Source organism: Xylocopa sonorina, chromosome 7, assembly GCF_050948175.1.
Source record: "Xylocopa sonorina isolate GNS202 chromosome 7, iyXylSono1_principal, whole genome shotgun sequence".
In the NCBI taxonomy this organism is placed as follows: domain Eukaryota; kingdom Metazoa; phylum Arthropoda; class Insecta; order Hymenoptera; family Apidae; genus Xylocopa; species Xylocopa sonorina.
The window spans coordinates 12,496,198-12,520,083 of NC_135199.1; the positions used below are offsets into that span (position 1 = coordinate 12,496,198).

A 23,886-nucleotide genomic window follows, 5' to 3' on the forward strand; every position below is an offset into this window, starting at 1 on the left:
CTCTCGTCCGCCTCCTAATGGAATTGCTCCGTTATACGCGAATGGGATTAGCTTAAACAAAAACGGAACTCTTCCCCTTTCGGGCTTTCCTTCCCTTATCGTGTCCTTCGAGCGTCCATTCGCTAAATTAACGTTGTCCTGGCGCACGATTGCCTCCGTCTATCACCGCCTTCATCTTGTTCCGCCTGTGAAAATTTCTTCGCCAAAACTTTTTCCAAAGAATCCAGAACAATTCTTCAGAGAAATGCTACTACAAAGCATCCATCTTGAATACTTTGCTGAGATCGTAGAATTACTCGAAGGCTACGAGGAAGGTGACGATATTTTTCCACGATCCAACGCGCGAGCAACCGATGCAACCATGGAAAGGGTGACTCTCCTTATATGAAATTCAATTCGAGGAAAAGAATAAAATCCGCAGCGGTCATACGGACGGGTGGGCGTTCGTTCTCGACTCGAAGATACCCGGTGCTGGCGGTCGTGCCGCGTTCGAGTCGAATAGGTGGAACACGGTGGGCGGGTGTGTCTTCGTTGCCTCGAAAAACTGGCTCCTCCATTCCGCCCGAGAAGGACGTTTGGTCAACCTTTTATTAGTCCGCCGTCCGTACGCCTCCCCTCCCTTATTTTCCGCACAATGTTGCAGATTCCAGATACCCGTGTTCGTCGACGATTTCGAAAATTTTTATTCCTCTCAGATGCAACCCTGCGTTCGATTAACCATCTCCTCCCTCTCTCTCTCTCTATCTCACCCGACATTAACGTTCCGTCTGGCAATGGATATCGACTTTCGCTTACAATCGATCGATTCTGGCCTCGATGGAATGTCTCTCTCCCTCTCCCTCTCTTCCAACAGATTATATGGAGTCTCGTAATAAACTCGAATTCCCGGTTCCGCGCCCTTGGAGATATCATTTGGACCGTCTCTGTCGTGTAAGAAATTACACCATTTTGTTCGCTTGTATGTAATATCATTCAAAGAGTGGACTGCATCTAACACATTTGTGGCGAAACAGCGAGGCCTTACAACCGAACGTTAACTAATAACGCACACTTTCTTAAAATAGGTGCTAACAATTTGAAATGGTTTATCGTGATATCCGTGTGACGGTGGAAATGTCGGTAATACTGGACTGGAGTCGAGATACGCTATCGTGCGTAGTTTCCACGGCTATCATTATAGGTTAATACAGCTAAATTTGTTGATTGGCTATTTTTGTCGCGGTATTATCTACGAGAAACGCGGCGAAACCGCGTTACTTTCCGCTCGTACGTTCGTCATTTTCAAACAACGAGACGAACAATCGACCTCCGCTCGCAGCGGCCAGATAAGAAGGTTACACTGTCCTTCGCGTGCCGGATGACGTGTGTACGCGACGCGTAAAAATGCGGGAACGGTTGCGCGAAGGTAGGTACTTTCCTCGCCGCGTTTCAAATCGTCGCGTTTCCAATGTTCGCTCGTGCGCGCGCTCAACTTGTTTAATTTTAAAACGCACCCGCGGATCGGAGCCGCGGTCAGGGAGGTGCACGAGAATTTACGGGACGCGACGCGAGTCAAGGGGGCTGCGAATATTTTACTCGAGAGATCGGGACGGGTGAACTCAATCGTGCGGCTTTATAGAAGTAACCTCGGACGAATCTGAACGTGCAGCAGGCGAGCGCGAACCGGGTTATGCAAGACCGCCGATGAAATTGCATTTAAGACTTATTTGTAAGTCAACGTGGGAGCGGTAATCGTGAAATATTGTCCCACAAATTACACCTACACCCGTCCTGGCCTTATTAGACCTTCCGTTCATCTGGTTCGATATTCTTTCCAACCGTATATGAGTTACGCGGTTTTATTGTCCCTCGATATCTCAACGGTAGCGCCAATTAAAGAAAAATAACTTATCGTGATCGTTTTCGAGTTTTATTCAAATGTGCAAATTCAGGAGTACGAAAGTTTCCAAATGAATTTTAAATCTACTAAAACTCGACTTACGTATTCGTCTTGCTCCTCGTACTGTTATTGCACCGATTTCGAACACATCTCACAGTCACTGTAAACACCAATCACTTAACACAATAATCGCAAGCAGTTCAATTATATCATCCTCGTTACGTACGCGCTAAACTAATCTTGAAGAACGCAGAGTTTGCAACATTGTTAATTAATTTTCGTCGAGTCTGTATATTTCCAAAGTACGCGCCTCACGTCACGAGATACGTTTTGAAAATCGCGTGGTGACCGAACAAAGCGTTTTGCAAGACTGAGGGCATAGGTGAAAGTTGGGGAAGAAGTTTCGAAATTTTTTGCTCGCCCCGCCGTCCGGATGTTTAAAGGGCTGCGCCGTTTCTACGAGCAGCAATAGCATAAGCTGCCCAGCGGGACCGTTCAATTTTTTTTATCATTAGAAAGTTGGTCACTTCTCGACCCAGAACGCACCGTGGCAGAATTTCCAGCAGGCAACGGTTTCCCTCCGAGCGTCTTCTTCGAATGATCACGCTCGATCGCTCGTCTTACACCCTTCTCTCGCGATATTTCGTCGAATGAAATCATTCCATTTCGAATTCTACATTTTGTCAGTTTTATTCAAATTGTCGGAGAATCATTCGAACATACTCGCAACAAGGTTCAGCTATTTAACGACAGGTACACTTATTGTGAAACAATGAAAAAGTTTATTCTTTACTATCAATTGAAATGGAGAAATAAAGATAATATTATCGGTACGAATCTTGTCTCGCGTGTCTTTTCGACGAGCAGACTAAATAACGGAAGATGAAGATTGCAGATCAATAGTGGAACTGGTATTCTTTTATGCACTTAGCATAACCACTTAGGTATTCCCGAACTATCAATGAAACGAAATGAGTATCAACGCGAGCGTGGCGCTTTCCAGTTTATCGTTTATGACCGCAAACGATTTTCCTGACAGACTCCGGGTAGAACGCGGTGGTGATTCACGCCGATATCGAATCGGTGGGGAACAGGTTCGTTGTCGATTATGACATTAAGCTCGATTCGAAAACGTTCCCCGTGGCATTTTATATTCAAATGTACCCGCGATGATCGCCGAATCGCCGTTTAAAAGACAGTATTAAAATTCTGTAACTATGTCTGATACGTACGTAAGCCGGAGTGGCTGAAGTTTCACGGAAAACCGTTTATCTTTCCCGTTACTTCCGCGATAAAACTTGGCGTACTTTATAAAGGTACTGTTCACCGCATTCCTCGGCTAGCCGCTGGCGTTCACTGCCGCAGAAGGAGATCGTGTGTCCTCTTATCTCTGCAAATTACTTTGGCACTAATTAAACATGTTTTTATTATTGCACTTCGATACAGGATAAATCTTGTGTCTTTATTTACAAGTAGCGTTATAATGTCTATACCTTAAATATACGACCGTAATTAATATCGTACAAATACAACTAAAACAGACAAGTTCGATCACTGGAGGAGGAGGGTGGTTAGAGGAGCGGACCGGGAGGGACGAATGTTTTCCGTAAAGGACACGCGACTTCCCAAAGCATCGAAACGATCCCACGGAGAGCTTCGTACGGTTCGATCTTCATGGCTAAAATAATTACGGACGAACGAAACGAAATTAATCGGAATCGAATTCCACGTGAAACGAAATGAAACGAACAATTAACCGCATCGTACTTGTAAGTACGCGGCTCGCTCGTTCTCGATCGTCTAATTTTTAGTATACCTCGCAGAGCAGAATGAAAATTGCACGCGAAACAAAAAAATAGGAAACACTTGTTCGAACTCTGGCTCGATTACTTACCTCGCAGCGAGCACCTCGATATAGTATCGGTCGATTACGGGTAGAAAACAAGTACGAGTCGCGGAGTCGCTAATTACACTCTACGTTCCGATATTATTTCAGCCATGAATTCTCGCGAGATTTTCCAACGAGCAAAAGTCTCTCTCTCTCTCCCTCTAGCAGCGTTCTTTCTATCTCTTCGCGACGATAATTCATTAGAAAAAGTACCGCTGAGGACCGTGCAACGTGGAGGGTGAATCACTTAGAAGTTAGGGGTTGGTGAAGGGTTCGCGAGGGTTGTACATAGCAAACGCAGGATAGATGATCCTTGTTACAGTCAGACGTGGGAGGGCGTCAATTTGCCACGTTCAAGGTCCGACGTTCGTCAATCGAGTAAATATAACAGCGTTGAGCATGAAACAATAATATAATTGTAATTCTCTTCACATTTCCTTTCATCTACCAGGAGAAAATATAAACGTGGCTCGATCGTCTAGCCGTGAAAATACAAAAGAAAAACATAATAACACAAGAACAATCTTTTCTATCCTTTCGTACCATTTTTCATCGGATAACTCGAACATAAAAAAAAAAATAATAAACACGCGCATCTCGCAATGCATAACATTTTCTTTTCCCTTTTCTCGTTCGAGTAAACGGGACTACCTGGCGTTCTACTCTCACGCGTACACACAGTCACGCACACACTCTCGCTAGCTTTTTCTCTGTCTCTCTCTCTCTCTCATTCGTCCTATCTTCTCGATCTCTCGAGAAATTAACAAATCGGAACATCGTCGTCGATCGTTTTCACTGAATACTTATTTCCCGGTGACATTCGAATCGATCCCGATGGAAAGCTCGTAGCTTCTCGTTTCGACAACTCGCGCTTTAAAGCTTTCGAGGCGAAGGAAATTTCGTACAGACGACCTCGCGTTCGCGGGTTACGATAAAAAGAGAAAACGTGAAAACAGAACTCGGTGAGAATGGTAGACAGCGTACCGGAAATGAAGTAACGAAAACATCGACTGCTCCGTTTTCGAGGGTAGCCCACGAGCTTGCAGCTGATCCGATGACTAAACCGCGGTGAGTTAAAATTAATCGTGCGCGTTTAATAGGACCACGATTTCCTCGGTATATCCGGCGAACTGTGTGTTTTCATGTACGTATGTATACCTGTAGGTGCGCATGCAGATCCATTGTAGATCCATCTTGTAATCAGTTCGTAATAATAATGTCATGATCCTGATAGGCTGATAGGTACATACAAAACAACACACAATAAAAACAATAACATAATATTAACGTGACGCTCACAATAATAATATAATAATAATAATAATAATAATAATAATAATAATAATAATAATTAATATAATAAAAAATAATGATATAATATTAATAGTAATCGTAATAATTGTGATGAAGATCGTCAGCGGCAAGACAATTATATAGCAACTAATTACAATCGATAATTCGCGATGAAGTCCGGATGGTGCGCTGACCGCAATCTTGACCTTGACGTCGATCCCTGCGAAATTTTCCTGCTCCCCTTATATTTATTCGACCTCGTCACCAACTCGCATCTCTATTTTTCACGTTACTTATACTCGTGTATTCAATACTTTATCGTCGTTACATAATTAATTGCATTTAATAGTAGTCGCGGCGGAACCTATTATATCGTTTATCCAAAACTCCCAATCTCACCGGCGAGTGTCTCGTGTGTGTGAACGTGTGTTATTAAATCGTGTTCGCAAGTGTACAGGTTCCGTTTCACTGTTTTTCATTCGTTCAAAAATTACCTCTAATTATACAAATACGTAATTCGCTGCATCGCTGCTTTCTCTCTCTCTCTCTCTCCCTCTCTCTCTCTCTCCCTCCGCGTCTCGTGCTTCTGTTTATCCTTATCCGTAAACGTCGTGCCTCATTTCACCGCTCTCTTTCTTTCTCGTTCTCTCCCGCTCTTTCACTCCGTGTCACCTCTCTCTCGCTCGCTCGCACGCACGCACGCGCACGCGCGCGCGCTCGCTCGCTCGCCTACACTTTTAAGAAATTCCGATCCTCTCGGCAGCCCTACTTTCTCTTTATCGATTTTCCTCCGCGGTGTAAAGCCCGCGGTTACATTTCGTCGGGCGCGCACACACCGAGCGCGCGAGCGCGTACGCGCGCGCCCACCCGCGCGGGGGGGTGGGTGTTAAGGGGGGGGGGGGGGGGGTCATACAGAAAATACGCGTGTATGTATACACATAATATACCGGTTAGGCATGCACACTCGTTCAGCGGCCCTTACAATTTAGATAATGTTGCACCTTAGAGAATAGAGATCCACTGGGATATTTATTTTCATTTAACATCCGATTAAATTACCTACTTACTCGCTGACGTTTCAGATTAAAAGGTAAACGCGCCGTCGTCGCCTTCCTCGCTCTCAGGCCGCGCTTAGGACCTCGCCTCCTCCAACGGCAGCTCCGTTTCCTTCTCTCGCGTGTCGCTCCCTTTTCGATTCGTCCGGCTGGCCAAGACAACATTCCTCCCTACATAATATACGTACCGCGCCAAGCTTGAATACTTTCCAGTCTCGTGGGCTCTTTGAATTCTCGTTTAGCCTAGAAGACCAGTCGGACGAGCAGTCGTCGCTCGGCGCCGATTGCTCGACCACCGATTAGAAGTCGCACCGCGCGCGAGGGTCGAACATTATCTCGAACACCCGAGCAAATTTCCCGATTCGCTTAAAGTAATTTTGATTTATGATCGTCTCTTCGGTTTCCGATGCGCACGTTTGCGAGAGCTCTGGAATTTTCTTTCAAATAAAACAGTAATTTCGCATTCAACAATTTAATAACATCGAAATAACTAACAACCAAATTCCTCTTGCCTCGGATAAGAGCATTCGTTTCGATCCGCATTCACCCTCCTCCCATTTAGGAAAAACAAAAAATTGACAATTCCTCGCGACGAAGATCCTAAACTCAGCCTCAGAGCGATGCTCTCGATCATCCGATAGTCCACTAGGTATGCCTTTAAATCTAAGTCGTTTTTTTTTTTACATATAATATAAGAATTATAGGTACTAGTTTGCGATCCTTGGTAGGCGATGAATACAACACTCTGGACACAATTAGACTAATTCTCCGAACGCATGGTTGCTTTGGACCAGACGTGGCCCTCCGCGAGAAATTAAGTCCTCGCTGTGCTCGCTGCCACGAAGAACGCGAAAGGGGCCCAGTCTTAATTCCTCGCTTCGATCGTTCCTAGCTGGCGAACTCCCAACCGGATGGAACGTCGAACGGTGAGTATAGAAGTTATCTACAGAGGCCTGGACTGTTTCCACCCCGCAGCGAGAGCTCGCCAGCTGGCGATCGAACGAAACTCGCTTAAAATTGGTTTCGCCAATCTTTACGGGGATAGCACGGAATCGGAAATCGGCCCGCGTTCCACTGTCCTGCTAAAGTGTCGGCTACGAAAAGACGCATCGGATCCCATGGAACGACCGATTCACCGCGACGAAACGCGCCGAGGAAATTAAGCTAACGCGCGCGACGACTGCCGGGCGTCGACCGGGAGGAACTCTCTCATCGATCGATCGTCACGCCTCGGCGGGGATCCTCGACTCTTGCGAACATTTAGTACTTTCCGCGAAATCACAGACAGTAGCGATCAACGTTTCACGTGACGAACAAATAAACGTAAAAATCTAACAAAATGAACAAAATTTCAATCTATCAACAATTACACCGTGTTCGTAATTAGGCACTCCTCTAACATGTTCAATTCACAGGAGAGACACAAGTCGCATTACACAGTTATCGTCAACAAATTAAAATCGAAAGGTTCGTTTGCACGAATACCACAGTCCGTTTCTCTTTTCTATCCTTTCTTTTTCTTTTTATTATTATTTTTCTTCTCTCTATGTAATTCGCGCCTTTCCCTTTCATTTGCGATGCACTTACCCCCTAGAGATCGATCTTCTCCAGACGCGATCCTGGACGGATCGCATTGTCGTGGTCACGGGATCCAATGGCGTCGTTTCTTCAACCACTTCCGCGTAATTTCCACGATCGTTGTTTCCTTCGAGTCCTTCGCGATCGAAACCGCGCGAGCTGAACAGTGGAAGACAAAGCAAACGTACGATCGAGAGTTTCGAGCAAGTGGTTTAAACTTGTATCGGGAGGGTGGTGGTAGTAGGGTAGGAGAGCGGGTAGATGAAGATGGTCGTTCGGGCAGGAACAAATAGGACGTACGGATGGGACGGGGAGGGGTAGACGCTAATCGTAAGTGACACTAATTTCCTTTACTATGTATATAATATGTATAACTGGAGGAAGTACTACCGAATTACGAATTGGACAGATTGCTTGGTGCCGCATATGGCAATGCGCACTACTCGAAGAAGACCGACACCTGACACCGACACGCGGGAAAAGAGTCTGGTTGTGGACGTTCCATGGACGTCGCTGCGTGGTCACGCTCTTCTATACGACAGTGTTCCTTCCGTTGGGTAATAACCGTGGATGACGATGAGGATGACAATGCGATCGGTAATAATATTAATAATAATAATAATAATAATAAAATAATATAATAATAATAATAATAATAATAATAATAATAATAATAATAATAATAATAATAATAATAATAATAATAATAATAATAATAATAATATACTACTCGCGCGCGCGAAACATTATCTCTCGTTACAAGTGGTAGACAGTCTTTGAACAGCTGCTGAACAAAGTTCGATAAGTGTGCGGGTACATATCTATCTATCTGACATTGTCGTGGATGCCGATCTGCGACTGCAACGACCTCCGCGACGGGGATGGCATTGTTACGCGGCGTTAAGGGCGAGTCGTTGGCGGATCGCAGAGGACCGATCGACGATTTCTCTGGGGCGTCGAAGCCTGACGGATCGCGTTCAGGTAGCCAGGCCGTGAGGCGTCTGATGATGAAGAAGCGCGGGATACTGCTGAGCCACGTGCGCCAGCTGATGATGATGATGGGTGTGCGCGTGAATGTGCGGATGGACGACGGCGGTGGGGGCTGTGACGGTGTTCGAAACACCGGCGGCATGGGTCGGCAGAGGCGTTTGAGGTTGGGGCGCGTGAAGCGTATGGCTGTGACCTGTGACCAGGCCCGCGTGGCTGACGGTGTGACCGGCGCCGTTTCCTGTGCCGGCCCCGGAACCGGCACCAGTCCCGGTACCGGACCCAGTTCCGGCGCAACCGTTCGTAGAGCCGTGACTGTGATGAGGATGGCCAAAGACGACCCCAGAGAAGGCCACGGGTCACTGATGGTGCTTCGCGGAACCGTTCGCGTGGTGCGCCTGCGCGACCACGTGGTGACTCGAGGGTGGCGCGTGCGCGGCGCTCGGATGGTGATGACTACCGGTCGCGGCGTGATGATTCGCGTTGTTCGCGCTGCTGTTGTTGTTGTTGTTCTGCTGCTGCGTCTGCCGCTGGCTGTTCTTCTTGTTCTTCATGCGGCGGTTCTGGAACCAGATCTTCACCTGCCGCTCGGTAAGGTTCAGGTTGCGCGCGAGCTCCCATCGTTTCTGCTTCGAGACGTACGCGTTGAACAGGAACTCCTTCTCGAGCTCGAGCGTTTGGAACTTCGAATAGGGCTTGCGTTTCTTCCGCACCGTCACCTGGCCGGTCCACTCGAGGGGGTTCGAGCTCCCGCAACCGACGCCCATCCCGGCGACGCCGACACCGACCCCGACGCCCGCCAGGGAACCTGCGGGAAACAACGAAGATGGGGAGGAACCCCACATCACTTAACACAATTAGTATGCCGGTAACAAACAACCTATAGTGGCTAACTAGAGTTAGCTGGCGATTCGAATTTCAGTACGTCTCGAGATTTACGTTTATCGATAAACGCGTCTCGCTCCAGCTCGTTTCGAGGGACAGATTCGACTGTACCTGGTCTCCTTTCTTGCAGCTCGCGGAGTCATTAGATTCGTGCTAGCCGGCAGAAACGAGAGCAAATACGTCGGTTCGTTAGTCGACGTATCGGCGCGTAACCAACACCGTTAGCCTTTTCCCGAATGACACTCTCACCTCTATTGACACTCGCTACGGCGTTATAGGCCGAATCAAACAGATCGATCGATTCAGCGCGATGGACGTGTCTCTCGTTTTATCCTCGAATGAAACATTTTTTGTCGTCTAATGGAGGCGCGAGTGTGTCGATTTAAACGCTAAATGTCAATTGGCATAGGTGCCTCGTTCCAATCGATAAACGTAACGCTCGATCGTAATGTCTAATTATTTAGCGCGCATCGTCATTCTCCGCTGACGATACGCGTTCGATTGTCAGTGTTAATCAAGATCTGTGGAAAGAATTTTTCAAATCACCGTGCTCCGCGCGAGTGGGGAAACGGACACGCTTACAGCCGGTATTAAAACTTGCATCCGAGGTTAACAATTTCATTAACCACGGCTTCTAAACTGGTTCCTGTGTCTTGCGTAATTAATGCGAATGTGGGAATGTGACCAGCACCGTTCTATACATAGAAACCATATGATAATCAGCTCGAACGTTATAATACGCTCGGCGAAACTTTTCGTTGAGAACATTCGAAGATCGAACTTCATGCGAGCGTTAACGCGATCCCGACAGAATGAAAATCTATCTAGCCGGTCGAGTTTCTTGGGCAGTCTTGGCTTTCCCAAAAGGTCGCGTGGTCACGAGATCGTGAAATTCACGCCCAAAGCGGCTCCCCAGTACGACGTAGCGTGTACGCGGGACACGCGCCTGTATGCGTCACGCACGTACATAATACACGAAGGGTTCGGTGCTGTGTGCGAGCCGACGAGCCGATATGATATAATTGGACCCGCCATACTAACCGCGCTAAAAACATGAAACAGGGACGGGAAACGCGGAACTGTTAGTACTCGCGTTCCACGATGACTGTAGAAAACTGTTCAACGACAACACCCGTATTTTAATAAACATATTTTACTCTTTTTTCTTTTTACGTAAAACATTTAAAGAAATTAGCAATGTTAAATATCCGTTCGAGTCGATCGCAAGATAAAAGAAATCCGTATAATGTGCAAATGAATTTTTTCTTTGCAAAATCGCTCGATACTTGACCGCAACGTGAGAAACGAGGGGATTACGAAAGCGAGCGACTCGTCCATCTATCTTTAACCCAAGTATGGACAAGATCGGCGAGAAATTGTTGCACAGCCGCGATCGCAACGGCCTCGCGAGCCCAGGCGACACGTTGCACGCCGGTGAGTGCAGCTCTGCTATCGGTTGCACTCTCCCACCTGCCGTTCCCCGCGTCGAACCCCGTCGACGTTACTCGCAGGAGCGCCACGTCCTCCGCGGGATTGTTGTTCCTTGACGAACACGTGCCAACGCGCGGAATTTTATTAAACTAGCCGAAAATAGTCTCGGTTTATTTGCAATAGAAATCACGCGGTTGTCGAGGCCCGAATAAATTATCGCACCGGTCCAGCCTTAAAGTCTTGCGCTTTATTTTCGTTCGTCGGGCAAAAAATCTTCCATCCCCCTCCTCCGCGGCCATTTTACGATCGTCTTATTGTAAACTAAACTTTGATTAGATCGCGCGTAGGTAACGAACACCCTCCTTTCCTTTACGTAAGAACCGAGGGTTGGTCCGAACCTCGTCTCCTCTGCCTACCCTGTTACATCACGTAACGACCACCCCTCTCGAGTCCCCTCTCTTTCTACTCCATCGAAACGTTCGTTTCGTCTCGTCTCGTTCCGCGGTGTACCGCGTCCGCGATTGCTAAAGCGAGAGGAATTTATTGGCCACTAAAACAGTGGAATATGTAAATTATTTAACAAAGGTCAGGATTCCCACGAATGTCAGCGCGTACGGACGGTATGGCAAAGTAGGGGTAACTTGTGCGCACACGAAACTGCGGAATAAATGACGTATCGATTCGCAGCCGGCGCGTTGCCAGCTAGGAGAGTGTTGCGGTTATTCTTTTTCTCCGTTCGATCGTTCGGATAGGCAAGCCTGTCTTCTTCCAGCCGGGTCGGTGAGAATAAAATCGTCGATCGAAACTGGAATATTAAATGCAACGACAGAACAGTTTAAACATCGGAGATAAGTGGCTCGCGTTGCAATTGCTCATAAACTGGCCGGCGCATAATTCACGATGGCCCCAATTAGAGACGGTCAAAGACGCCGTGAAGCGCGCGATAAATTAACCCTTTGCACTCGAGCGGCGCCGATACGGCGCCCGGCCGTTTTGAGGTGGCAACTCGAGCGGCGCCGATACGGCGCCCGGCCGATTCGAAGTGAAAACTCGAGCCACGCTGCTGCGGCGCCCGAGTGTTTTTTAAACTTTAAATCGGACTACGCTGCTACGACGCTATGGTCTTTTGTAACTGGATTTCCTTATTTACAATATGCGATAAGATGGTTTTCTCGGAAGTACTTTCGTGGACTAGGCTCTGCTTACATTGTAGCCTAATCTTAGCTCAATTTAGTTAGTCTCAGCGTAGCATTCGTTTGAAACAGTCTTGGCAGTAAATATAGTATCTAAAAAGTATTTGAACCCTAAAAATATGGAGGATGATCAGATCAACTCGAGTTCGGACGAATTCGATTTTGCCGCTTGGGATGGTGAACTTACATCGACTTCGAAAGAATCCAGTGGTGAAGATAGTGATACAGTAAGAGGTGTAAGACGACGGAATTCATATATTTTGTATAAACTAGAAAAAAACAAAAAAGGGGAAAAGCCACTGAGCCATCTACGATTTTTGAAAACACTTGTCGAACAACTAAGAGGGTCGTATCGCCAGCAACGAGAGCAAGCGTCTACGTCGCATTTCGATGAAATCTGATTAAACGGGAAGCTCCACGTAATACTAAAAGAGCCAAAAAGGGACTGTAAGGTTTTTTCTGACCGCAACACGCCTGGAGGTAGGCGGGAAACTCCGTATTACTGTGATACGTGTCCTGACAAACCTAGGATGCATCTTGGATATTGTTTCACAAAATATCACACCAAAACTAATTACAGAGTGTAATATTCATTAAAATTTTGTAATACTTACTAAAATTTCTTGTTTTCGACATATAAATGAATAGACTAGTGAAATTTTATTATTTATATACGTTTGTTTGCTTATAAATGTTTTTCAATTACTTGTAATGTGTTCGCCCAGTTTGGCCGAAATCGCCTCGAGTTGCTGGTTCGCGCGAGCGAAAAAGGCCTCGAGTGCAAAGGGTTAAAAAGCGAACCGTCGAGCATCGTTTAGCGGTACAAACTGGCTTCTAAATGGTACATTTTTCGGAGGCAACCGGTCCTCTTGCGAGCAGAACGTTCCCCGGGCAAGGAAACAGCCGTCCGGCCGAGTCGAAACGAGGATTCGTCGGCAGCTGCCACGGTCGATGTAATTTGTCGAAAATCGGCGAAAGCCTTTCGCGGCGAACGCGGTCTCCTGGGCCTGGGAGACCGCGTAGGCGACGCGGTCTCCGATACCAGACGGACGAACAAAGATAATGGAGCTGCCATCTATTGGGGGACGGTTAAACTATACGCGGCGCTCGTATTCTGCTACTTTGTATGTATCGCACGCCTGCGCGTGCTACTCCCTACCACGCATACGATTAACTCCGTGGACAAGAGGATCACGCGAACGATATCTCGTTTATCAGCCCGAGCGTGCCCGTACGAGTAGCCGCAGCGTCTCGTATTTTCCCTCTCTTTACGATTCCAAGGAGAAACGCGCGCTTTTTTTCTCCTCCCCCGGACTGACGATGCTCGAACGTTTCATAGAAGCGATCGCCAGTGCTTCCGAATGGCTCGAATAAGCCGTGGACGGCGTTCGAATTGGCTGTAGACGCGTGATCGAGTAACGATCTGTAGGTGACTGGATGCGTGTAAAAAAAGAAACGGACGCGGCGAGTGACGGGGTGGGAAAGATGGACGAAGGGGTTGCACGGGTCGGGCGACGCAGCATCTGCGAGAAGGAAAGCGAGAACGGCCGTTAGTAGGAGAATACTGAACGGCTGTACGGGTCATGGAACGGATCAGCTGATCGGAGGCGCACGCCAGAGTTTACGAGTTACGGCCGCCAATAAACCTGCCGCGGTTCGTTGTTGCTCATGCGACGTTTCATGGGTTCCGGGGTCCCAAGAAAAGGACGCTTAGCGGGAACAAGAGAGAATGACCAAACGAAACACGTGAATGAACGATGACTGGATCGTAGCCCGTGACGGGTTGTCGAGAGATCGCCGCGAATTTCGACCGTTTCAATTTCGTTCCCTCGCCGCTCCCACACTCCGTTTCCGTTTCGCCTCTTTCTCACCGACTCGTTTCAAGGCCGATCTAGAAAAGATTCGGAGCACGATCTCGTGACACTCGACGGCGTTTCGTTTCCCTGCGGACTCCTCGGAGCACGTACCATGGTTGGACGACCTTGCGTTCGCGAGCAAACAAATTCTCATAGGTCATCGCGTTCGCGAACGGGTGATTGAAAAAAAAAAAAAAACACTTTCGATCGGTCGATAGCAGCGTCGTACGTAGAAAACGGTGTCTAGAAAAATATTCGTAGCCGCGATACGTTACCTAATAATCGACACGTCCTACTGAAAGGAAGCAAAGTGTATTAAATAGGGACAGGAGGAAAGAGTCGATGCTTACCTGGAGGTGGATACGGACTGGAGGTGACAGGTTCAGGTGCCCCGTAATTTCTGAGGCCACCGTATCCGTCGTGAGGGAAGGCGCCCTCGGCAGCTACCATGGCGGCGGTGACCCTTCCCCGGTCGTCCGCCGCGGACGGCGTCAAGTACGGTACCCCGGCTTGCGAGTGAGGATGATGATGCCCGGCCGTGTCGACCGGATGGTGATGCCTGGCGGTGCTGTACGGCGCGTAGTTGCACCAGCTCTGCGAGAAGCTCTGATGGCAGGAGGATACGGCCGGGTCCGCGGCCCCGGTAGCCGCGGACGAAGCGCCAGCACCGGTCGAGGAGCTGGTGGTCGCGACGCCCGCCGAATTGTACGACTTGTAATCGGACGCGGAACCGGCCGTGGCGGCAGAGCCGGCGGTCGCCGCGGCTGGGGACCAGAAGCTAAGCGTGCCTGCCTTCCGGTTGTCCCTGGAGGAGCCGGAAGTGGAGGTAGGGTCGGCCGCCAGATTGTAGTAGGTCGGGGGATTGTTGCCCCCGTAGGCCTGGTGATGATTCAGGGAGTCAGCCGCGGCCGCGGACGAGTAGTGCGAGTCCTGGGGATGATGGGGGCTGTAACTCCAACCGCCTTGGGAGCCAGCGGAGGACGAGTGGGAATGACGAATGACGCCCGCTGGTCCAGCGGCGGGCGGTACGGTCGACTCTACGCAGCCTACCTCTCCGTAGGAGGAAGCGGCCGGCGTGGCGGTTAGCCTCTTCGCGGGTATGTGAAGAGGTCCTGGCGCGCTGTTGCTCGCGACAGACGATGCGCTTGGCGAGGTCGAGCTGGCGCTGGCCGTTGGTGCCGGTGGTGCGGAGGTACCCGCTGAAGCCGGTGCAGCCGGTGAGGTCGGTGTGGTGGCTTGCTGATGGGACGCGGGCGTCGATGTGGCTTGTTGTTGCTGTTGTTGTTGCTGTTGCTGCTGTTGGATCGATACGAGGCTGGAGGCTGTCGGCGGTGGCGGGCTGTCCTCGTAGAGGGAACCGTTCATCATGGCCCACCAGGTCACCCCGGTGGAATTCCCCGCTCCGGTGGCTGTCCCCATCGGCGTGACGGAGCCAGGGTGGCCCACGCCGGAGCCGCACAGCGGCGCGGCGTGAACATTGTCGTACAGCGTCGCCGTCGAGCAAGCCACGTGATCGGCGATGGTGCAGATGGTGACAGGTGATTGACGGTGTTATAACGACGACGCCCGGGACGGTGGCGATTTCGAATTGCGCCGCGCGAGGGTCGCGATCGACCGGGATCGAGGACGCGCGAGGGGTTCAGAATCGAGGGTGGCGCGGCGCGGAATCGACCGCGACGAGGCCGAGAACGGGACAGCGGGCCGCGATCGATCGTTTCACCAGCCGACCGGGGACCGCGATCGCATCGTCGTTTCGCGCGCGTACGATCCAAGGACGGGTCGTAAGCGAGGCAAGGTAACGTGTCGAGTAACGTTGCTCCGGTCGTGAACGAGAGACGGCGGAGGACCGGACGGTGAAAGAGGAGGAGCAGGTGGACGAAGGAGAAGGAGGAGAAGAAGAAGAAGAAGAAGAAGACCGTGATCGAGATCGAGAGGTCGGCGACGAAGATACCGGGGAGCGCGGTGGAGCGGGGGCGGGGAGACAAGCGGTACGGTGGTAGTTATTATCGGCGATTTTACGAGGACGGTAGCGTCGAGCGTAGCCGATCGGATCGACCGCGATGACCAATGGTCGCGGCGCGAGACGCGTTCGAAATACGAGCGAGCGCGGTGCGCGCGGGCACGCGAGAGGCCGATTTCAAAAAAACGAGGATAGCAGGGACGCGGGATTCATCGTGTGCGGAGTGTCGCGTTGCTCCGTGGAATCGCGGAATAAATAAAGAAAACGCGTGCGGAAGGCAGAGGAGGCGCGCGGTAGGTGGGGATAGGGAAAATTGTACGGGTGTACGCGAGCGGCGGGGTCTCGCGGGGAGGAAAGAGGATGTGCAGCGGCGCGGCAGACAGGTGGAGGGGTAGGTAAGCGCGGGTCGGAGGGAGACGGTGATCCAGAAAGAGTGAGACGGATCGACGGAACGTGTGAAGGATGGAAAGAGAAAGAGAATGAGAGAGGGAGAGAGAGAGAGAGAGAGAGGGTGTGAGAGCGAGAGGTGCGGACGAACGGGACGGAGCGAGACGGAGATAGACAGAGGGGGAGACGAAGACGCCCAGGGGCGCGATAAAATGCGTAGCAAATCCGTCGAGAAAAGGTCCATGCACCACCACCACCACCACCACCACCACCACCACCACCACCACCACCGCGAGCGTGACAACGTCCAAGACAGCGACAGAAGTTGAACGAGGTTGACGGGCGGCAGGCAGGACGAGCCACGTGCGGAGACGTCGTCGATGAATATCGTCCAATATCCAAATGGTCCAGTGGCCGGGTACCGATGACAACGACGACGGGTGATTAGTAGCAGGTCCAACGATAATGCGTGACGCGTGGCGTAGTAACCAACGAAAACAAAAAAATGACACAGCACTCGTTTAGCAACGATCGTTCGTCCGAGCCGTGTGATCGGCCGTTTCGGATTCTCTTATTCAAACAGCTGTAGAACGGTAAGCGTATCAGGCGCGCGAGAGAGCGCAGTCTTAATTCGGTCTCTCGTTCGAATCAGTCGATCTCGTTTCGCGCGTTTAACGCGGCTACGCGATCGTTGAACGTCACCGGCGACGATGGATGTTCGAAACGATCAACGCCGCTGGAACATGTCTCGTTCAAAACACTTGGCAACCGTGATCTCCTCTCGAAGGGATTCGACGAACGCGTCGCTTCGTACGACCGGTACGAGCACGTTCCTCTCACTTCTCGACCGATCTTGCTGTCGTCGTCCCGCTCCAGGCCATGCTCGAGCTGCATGTCGTCCCGTCTCCTTCCTCAAAGGAAACTGTCACCTTGCTCATTACTCTCTTCGAATGCACACGCGGCGGCTACACGAGAGCGCGCACTTTTGCCCTGCACTCGTCACTCGCCAGGTACCCTTGTCCCCCGTTTCACTTTATTCCTTCCCAACTGTACTCCAACTTCGATACCTCTCGATCCTTTCTCGCCCTCGGCTCGCTGGCCAGGATCGACGAATCCCAAGTAGAAGAACCCGCGTCGAGCAACGACGCGGACAGGAGAAACGGAACGTTCGTGGTCGGACCGAGGAGGATCGTTCGCCGCTTTATTTCCCTTCCTTCTTTTCTTTTCCCTTCCGTTCCACTGGGCCGAAAACTCAGGTAGCGAACCCCATCGACGCGGATCGTTCCTCAGGTAGAGAGAGCCGTACAGTCCCCCGTGGAACCGTGACTGTTGCGCGGATAATACACACACGCGCGATGTTTACACACACGAAAAGACTCCCTTTCTTCTCTCTGGCCTCGCTGAGCCGAACTGAGCGTCAACTGAGAGCTCTGCCCGCGGCTCGGACGCGCAAACGGGCTGAACGCGACGAGAGCGCGATCTCTCGGAGCGTTTACCAACCAGACCCTGGACGGACACGTCTCTCTTCCCCCTTCCAATTCGCGCTCTGCCTCGTCGCTAACCCCGTACCCCTTTCCTCTAATCTGCCTCTCTCCCTCCGCCGCATCAAGCGAGAACCGCCGGGTACAAACGCACCGAAACACTCACACACGCGACCAACGCCAATCTCCTTACCGAAACTCGGAATATCGCGCGCGCGGCACCGTCTCGCACGGTGCATCTCGTCTCCTTTCCGACTTTCGAGCCTTCCCTTCGACTTTTGCCACGACGTTCGACCAAAGGAAAAGAACCTCCGACCTCGATCGTGGCCCAACGCGGATAAGCGACCGGGTACTTCCTCGTCCGTACTCCATTCCCTGCTCTCTTTTTCGCTCCCCTCGCGGCCTTTTGGTCACTTTCGCGCCATCGGTTTCTGCTTACGCGCTTCGACTTTTGTCGCCGTTGGAACGCGCGATAAACGAACGCTCGAGCTTATCGACTGCTCTTTAAAACGCTAATTATTTACACAGCTCGCGATACGGAATAATTGTGAGTTGTGCATTGTCCGGTTTCATTAGGTATTCCGAGCGAGGATACCGTAACGAGTGTAAACGGCATTCGATCGTCGAATTAGCCACGTATCGGTCTCGTACGCGACCGCATCTTTCCAGTCGATCCTCCGCAAGTTCCCTCGTCGAACGCTGCGCCTTTTACGATACCCATTATCTCACGGAATTACGACCAGCCGTTATCGTTGTTAAATTATGTACCGCCATATTGCTTGACCACCGGGCAATTATTAGAATCGTCCGAATTGTTATGCCAATTATCGTTACAGATAGCCGTCGAATGCCTCGTATTACTACTTTTCAACGTTCGAATCATCGTATTCGACCGTCAACGAGGACGTAAGACACGAAATGGAATGAAAGAGTCTCGCGAGGCGGGAAACCTTGGGGGTGAAATCGAATATGAAAGATGGAACGAATCAAAGTAATCGCAACGGTGTTGACACCTGTAGCTTAGAATCGCCTCGAGTAGTTCGCGCTGAGAGTAATCACGGAGAGATGAAATGGCCATCATAATTTATTACCCATGTAAAATCTACCAACCCTTGGATCAATCCTAATCTAAAAGTAACCGAGGACAAAGATCGGAGTCGCCTGAACGGGCACGTTTTTCACTCGAGTTACAGTCTAATCGACGCGATAATTCCCTCGAAACGGATTCAGGGAGTCCTCGCGAATGAACGACCGAGTCCTCGACCGTTCTCCGCTATTCTTCACGCGTGACGTCACGCGCGAAAGGAGGAACGGATGATGTCTCGCGACTGCCACGATCGCGTCGCGGTGCGTGGATCGACGCACACGCGATCGCGAGCTGTGTACGTGAATACGCAGACAGAAGGCCGACGATACGTCATGGCAGTATTGCAGTCTAAATCTCGGTACTTTTATGGGGCAGTAAAGTAAAACGGTCTGACAACAACTCCGATGGCACATACGCCTTCCATCTGTCCATCAGGCTCGCCCGCCGCTATGGATCGCACCACGCGCGAGACGCGCGCCCCTTAATCGACCAGCAAATTGCCGATCAGCTGCTCTACTTGCCTCGTCTATTAACTCCGAATCTATTTACTTAACTCTTAACAACTGCCCACTTCGACCGCGATTGATATCTTCTCGCGAGACTGACACTTTGATACTTTCCTACCGGATGGTGATCTGATTTTTTAATTGCCGTTTTTGAACCCGATCGACCATCTAACTCTGGCTCGATTAAACTTGAAATTCAATAAGCGAAGGTAGCGGAACGTGACTGAACTTGATTCGCAAACAGAGAATCACTGTCCGTTATGTAATTGACCCATTAACGAGTTTATTATTGGTGCAATAACACGCCGAGGAAAGAGGTACTCAACGGGAATCTATAAATTTCTCCTCTGAATTCCGACGCTGCGCACACGCGGCGTTCGCGGCTCCGTTTTCCAAGCGTTCGCGCGATTTTCCCTGGTAATCGTGCGAGTATCGGGACCATCGACGCGCGAATATCGAACAAGGGGCGACCCCGAGTCGTCGAAGACAGGTTTTATCGTCCGAGCTGTCTCGATTGTTTCGCGAACATCCATGAACCACTAACCTCTGTGCTTTGCGAGAAAATTTCAGTGAAAATATTGTATCGAAAGTTTCGACGAGAATTATGAAAAATTGGACATCCCCAATTAACCTTCTGTTTCAGAAAATTCTCGATTGATGACTATTAACAAATTGGAGCCTCAACATCGAGAGCGAACAGAGTACACGCATTGATGGAATATGGCAGTCTGACACTGGTACCACCTCTCGATATTTCTGCAGTGTTCTCCAGTCTACGATATTCTTATTCATACGAAATTAGAATTGAATCACCGTCTGCGTGGAAATGACGAATCGAGCAAACTGTGTGTCGTCGCGTATCAAGAGCAGAAAGCACGAGACTCGGTCGAATACGAGTGCGATAAATCGCGGGGGTGGCGCGAGCCACCCGACGTTTGTTGTACGGACGACGCGATCATGAATGGGCTTTATAGCGAACCCACCCATTTATAGGTAGTATGCGCGGTTTAGTAGCTATGGGTTTTAGTGCGACGCAATTGTACACAATCCTCTGTTTACGGCAAGTACGTACCTAGGAAACGGTACGTTATCGTCGGGTTTTTAGTTCGAGGTTTCGAGGTCGACTACCAGACGACGAATCAATCTGTCCAGACGTGGGAACGCGTCCAAATTTCTCGATACGCTTCGTAGTATCTTTGTTTCTGGTGTAACATTATTTTCTCGTTGAAATATCAGTTTGGTTGCGTAGTCGATTGCCAAGTGTCACTGTGAACGAGCATCTTCCAGTTGCAACGCGCGCGCAAACTCGACGAGCAAACGTTGGAATCCGATTTCAGTGGTATTAGCTTTAAAGTTCGTGCGTGAAACTCACCTTGTATACCGGCCAGTGTTCCCGGCTGGAACACGCGGGAAAGCCTGAAACATTCGCAATTACCATGAGAAACGTTCGTTCGATCTGTCCGCTATCGGCGCGCTTTACGCGTTTGCGAACTTTGAAAAAGTTTGCGGGTGGCCTGTTCGTTTGGCTATTTGTAGTTCCGATGACTTTGAGTGCCTACGCTTTTTATTGAGACAATTTATCGATTTCCAAAGGCGATAACTCGACTTTTATAGCTTCTCGGAGTATAATTTCTTAAGAAATATTATTTTCACGTTCGAATTTGTTTATTTTCATTTATAAAGCTGGTCTATCGTTAAAACCCGGAGAAGTGAGAGATCTCAAGTGACAGGGCTCTTTGAGCCGCAAAGACTAAACTATGACATAAAACAGGGTGAAATGCGTGACTCACGAAGATCCTAGCGTTCGCCGGCGGAGGGTTAAACTCACACTTATCCTTATCGTATTTGTGTAAAGTGAGTACGAGAGCTACGAGTTTTTATGATTAAAGAAAAAATGCGCCGTCGTTTACGTATTATTATACAATTAACAATCATCTATAAATTTAACCAAAGGGAAACGGTTAATTATTCTTTTACCCAATCAACTAACCTGCTGCACAGCTCGAACGGGTGAAACGTCTTCTCCACGGCGCCGTACACTTTGAGGCCTTTTATTTACAGGTCTAGAAAGAAAAACATCAGCCTGGAACAGAAAAAAGAAAGGAGGGAACGCTGATGGACATCGCACCTCGTGACACATTATCCTGTTACCGTGACTTTATGTTGGTTTTTGTAGTTTAGATCGCGGCAGGTATAAAGTTCTCTATCTTGTACCGCCATTAACGGACTCATAATGGGCCACCGTTTATCCCGATACTTTCGAAACTTGCTTCCATTCTTAAACCGACGTGGCTGCTCGCACACAGTCGCCATTTTGCCCGTAGCGGCAGAAAGGAACGACGCGATTATTTCTTTATTCAGAAATTTTCTTTCCTTTCTCTGTTCAAAATTCCACGGAATTGCTGAAATTCACTGGAGACCCGAATTTGAAAAGGATCACGGTCGACGGTGGTTCGTTCGCCAGGTCGGGCGAATTCAATCGAGGGCGTGCCTATGAATTTCGATTCGAGCGTAAATATCGAAATCGAAACTGCAAGTGGGAAACGCGGAAATGCCCTCTTGAGGTGTTTGCAGAGCCAAATCTCTGGGGGTAAGTTTACGGCGAACCGGTGAACACCGCTCGAGAGAAGGAATCGAGCGTCAATCCAAGACACGAGACGAGGAGAACGATGATATTCTCGTATTAAAAAGCGTTTTAATTTTAATCAAACAACTGATTTAATTGAACTATTCAAACAATTCGCTATAATCAAAGAATAAATTGTTCGACATACACGTGCGCAACAATACCCAGCAGAATATCGTGTTACGATCTCTTCTCCCCAAAAGCTGGACATCTTATTCGAATGGTCGATACACAAATCCTGTCCATTTACTCGACCGACCAGTTTCCTTCGTCCACGGATAGGCAGTAGGGCAAGCGAGAAGGGTAGAAATGGTAAAGCTTGGCGAAATGTGGGTAGGACGTGCCACGGGGGATATTACCGTCGTCGAGCCAAAGTAAAGGCGAAGAGGAGGGGTTGGCCGCGTGAAAAACACACCGACCAACATCGATGTGTACAGAGGAGATTGGTCGAGGGCGCGCAACAGCCGGACACGAGAAAGCTCTTGCTTCCCTGCCGTATTCGACCCCTTGCGAGGGGTGGTTCTGTTATGCCGTTTCTACGAAACGGTCCGCAGAAGCCGTCCATTTGTCATTTACGCCGTCCAGCGGAGCCGTGAGCGCGCATTTCGCCGTGTAATCGAATTAAAACTCGAACACAGTCCGCCACGATCGCACGCCATCGTTGTCGCCTTGATTCGTCGGTTAAATGGAATGCTCACGGATCTATGGAAATTTTCGAGTAAACTATGCAAAGGGGTTGGAGGGATCTATGGTTCTCGGATGTTATGTCTTTTTGTCAAATATTTCTCTGACATTTTCTCTGTTTATTTAGCCACGCGAAACGCTCGAAGAGGTCTGAGGTAGTTGCGAGCGACAGACAGGAAGCTAGACTATCTCGAGGTTTACGTTCTGGTGTCAAGAGCCGGTAGTTAAAAATTATCAAGTGGCTGCTAAAAAATATAGCACTCTTAACCTTGACCCGCGGATTATGGTGGAATTTATTACCCTCGGAGTGACTTTAACGCACGTTTTCGATAACACCCTCCGCCGTTGTAATGGATCGATATTTATCGCATCGTTATCCCATAGAAGTGATTTATGTGGCCTAAACAGATTTTTCATTAAACAGCGAGTTGTACGATCACAACTTCTACGCTGATTCAACGTTTGAATAGAAAAAACGTGATGTCCATATAAAAGCTAATATTCCCGTAAATTCCAGCTGCGCGTCATTTATCGTTCCGCATACAAAAAGGTACGGAAACGCTACCCGAAAAAGATATAACGCAGCCAAGATAATTAAAAAAAATCCAATCCTTCGGGGAGTAGCCGACAGTCTTAATTCAAGCTGGAGAATAGTAGTACTAAAAGCTCAGCTGAAAGGGTTGGATTCATTGCGCGGGAACCCTTTAGAGGAGATCACGAGACTCGAATCGTGAAAAAAGTTTCCTGCAAAAATTACTCTCAACAGAGGAACTTTGGCTTTCAGAAGGGTATCCCGGAAAGTGACGGATATTAAACTCCAACTTTTATTTATCTAGCCCAACCCCATCTCCTCGAAGCTTGGACGGAACATCCCGACACGTCCTCCATCCATCTTGCGATCGTTCGAGCAGCAGTCGCTCGCTCGACTACACACGTATGATAATTCAACCGCGAAACGCGCTCCTACTCCTCGAGCCGAGCATTCTTCAACCCCATTTGCGTTTCGACTTCGACCCGTCTCCGAGTCCCTGAGCACGATAATTCGATCTGCTACCCCGCCTCGGAACCTTCTCCTCCTCCGTCGACAGGAAATTCGAATCGCGATCCCCT

General features: G+C 49.4%; 1 protein-coding gene across 3 annotated transcripts in view; it reads right to left on the minus strand.

Annotated features, from left to right (window-relative positions):
• Positions 1-8,622: 8,622 nt before the first annotated feature.
• The window catches only part of LOC143425266 (uncharacterized), a 54,814-nt gene continuing 39,550 nt past the window's right edge, over positions 8,623-23,886 (minus strand). Inside the window, exons 3-6 of one of the 3 annotated variants that reach the window (XM_076897943.1) lie at positions 21,457-21,549; positions 20,839-20,882; positions 14,396-15,454; positions 8,623-9,527 (exon numbers count right to left, since the gene is read on the minus strand). In XM_076897943.1, the coding sequence (XP_076754058.1) occupies positions 9,040-9,527; positions 14,396-15,413 (1,506 nt within the window). In that variant the 5' untranslated portion in view covers positions 15,414-15,454; positions 20,839-20,882; positions 21,457-21,549 and the 3' untranslated portion in view covers positions 8,623-9,039. Of the gene's footprint in view, positions 9,528-14,395; positions 15,649-20,838; positions 20,883-21,456; positions 21,550-23,886 lie in introns of those variants that run through there. The other 2 variants (XM_076897942.1, XM_076897941.1) reach the window with 2 other exon arrangements.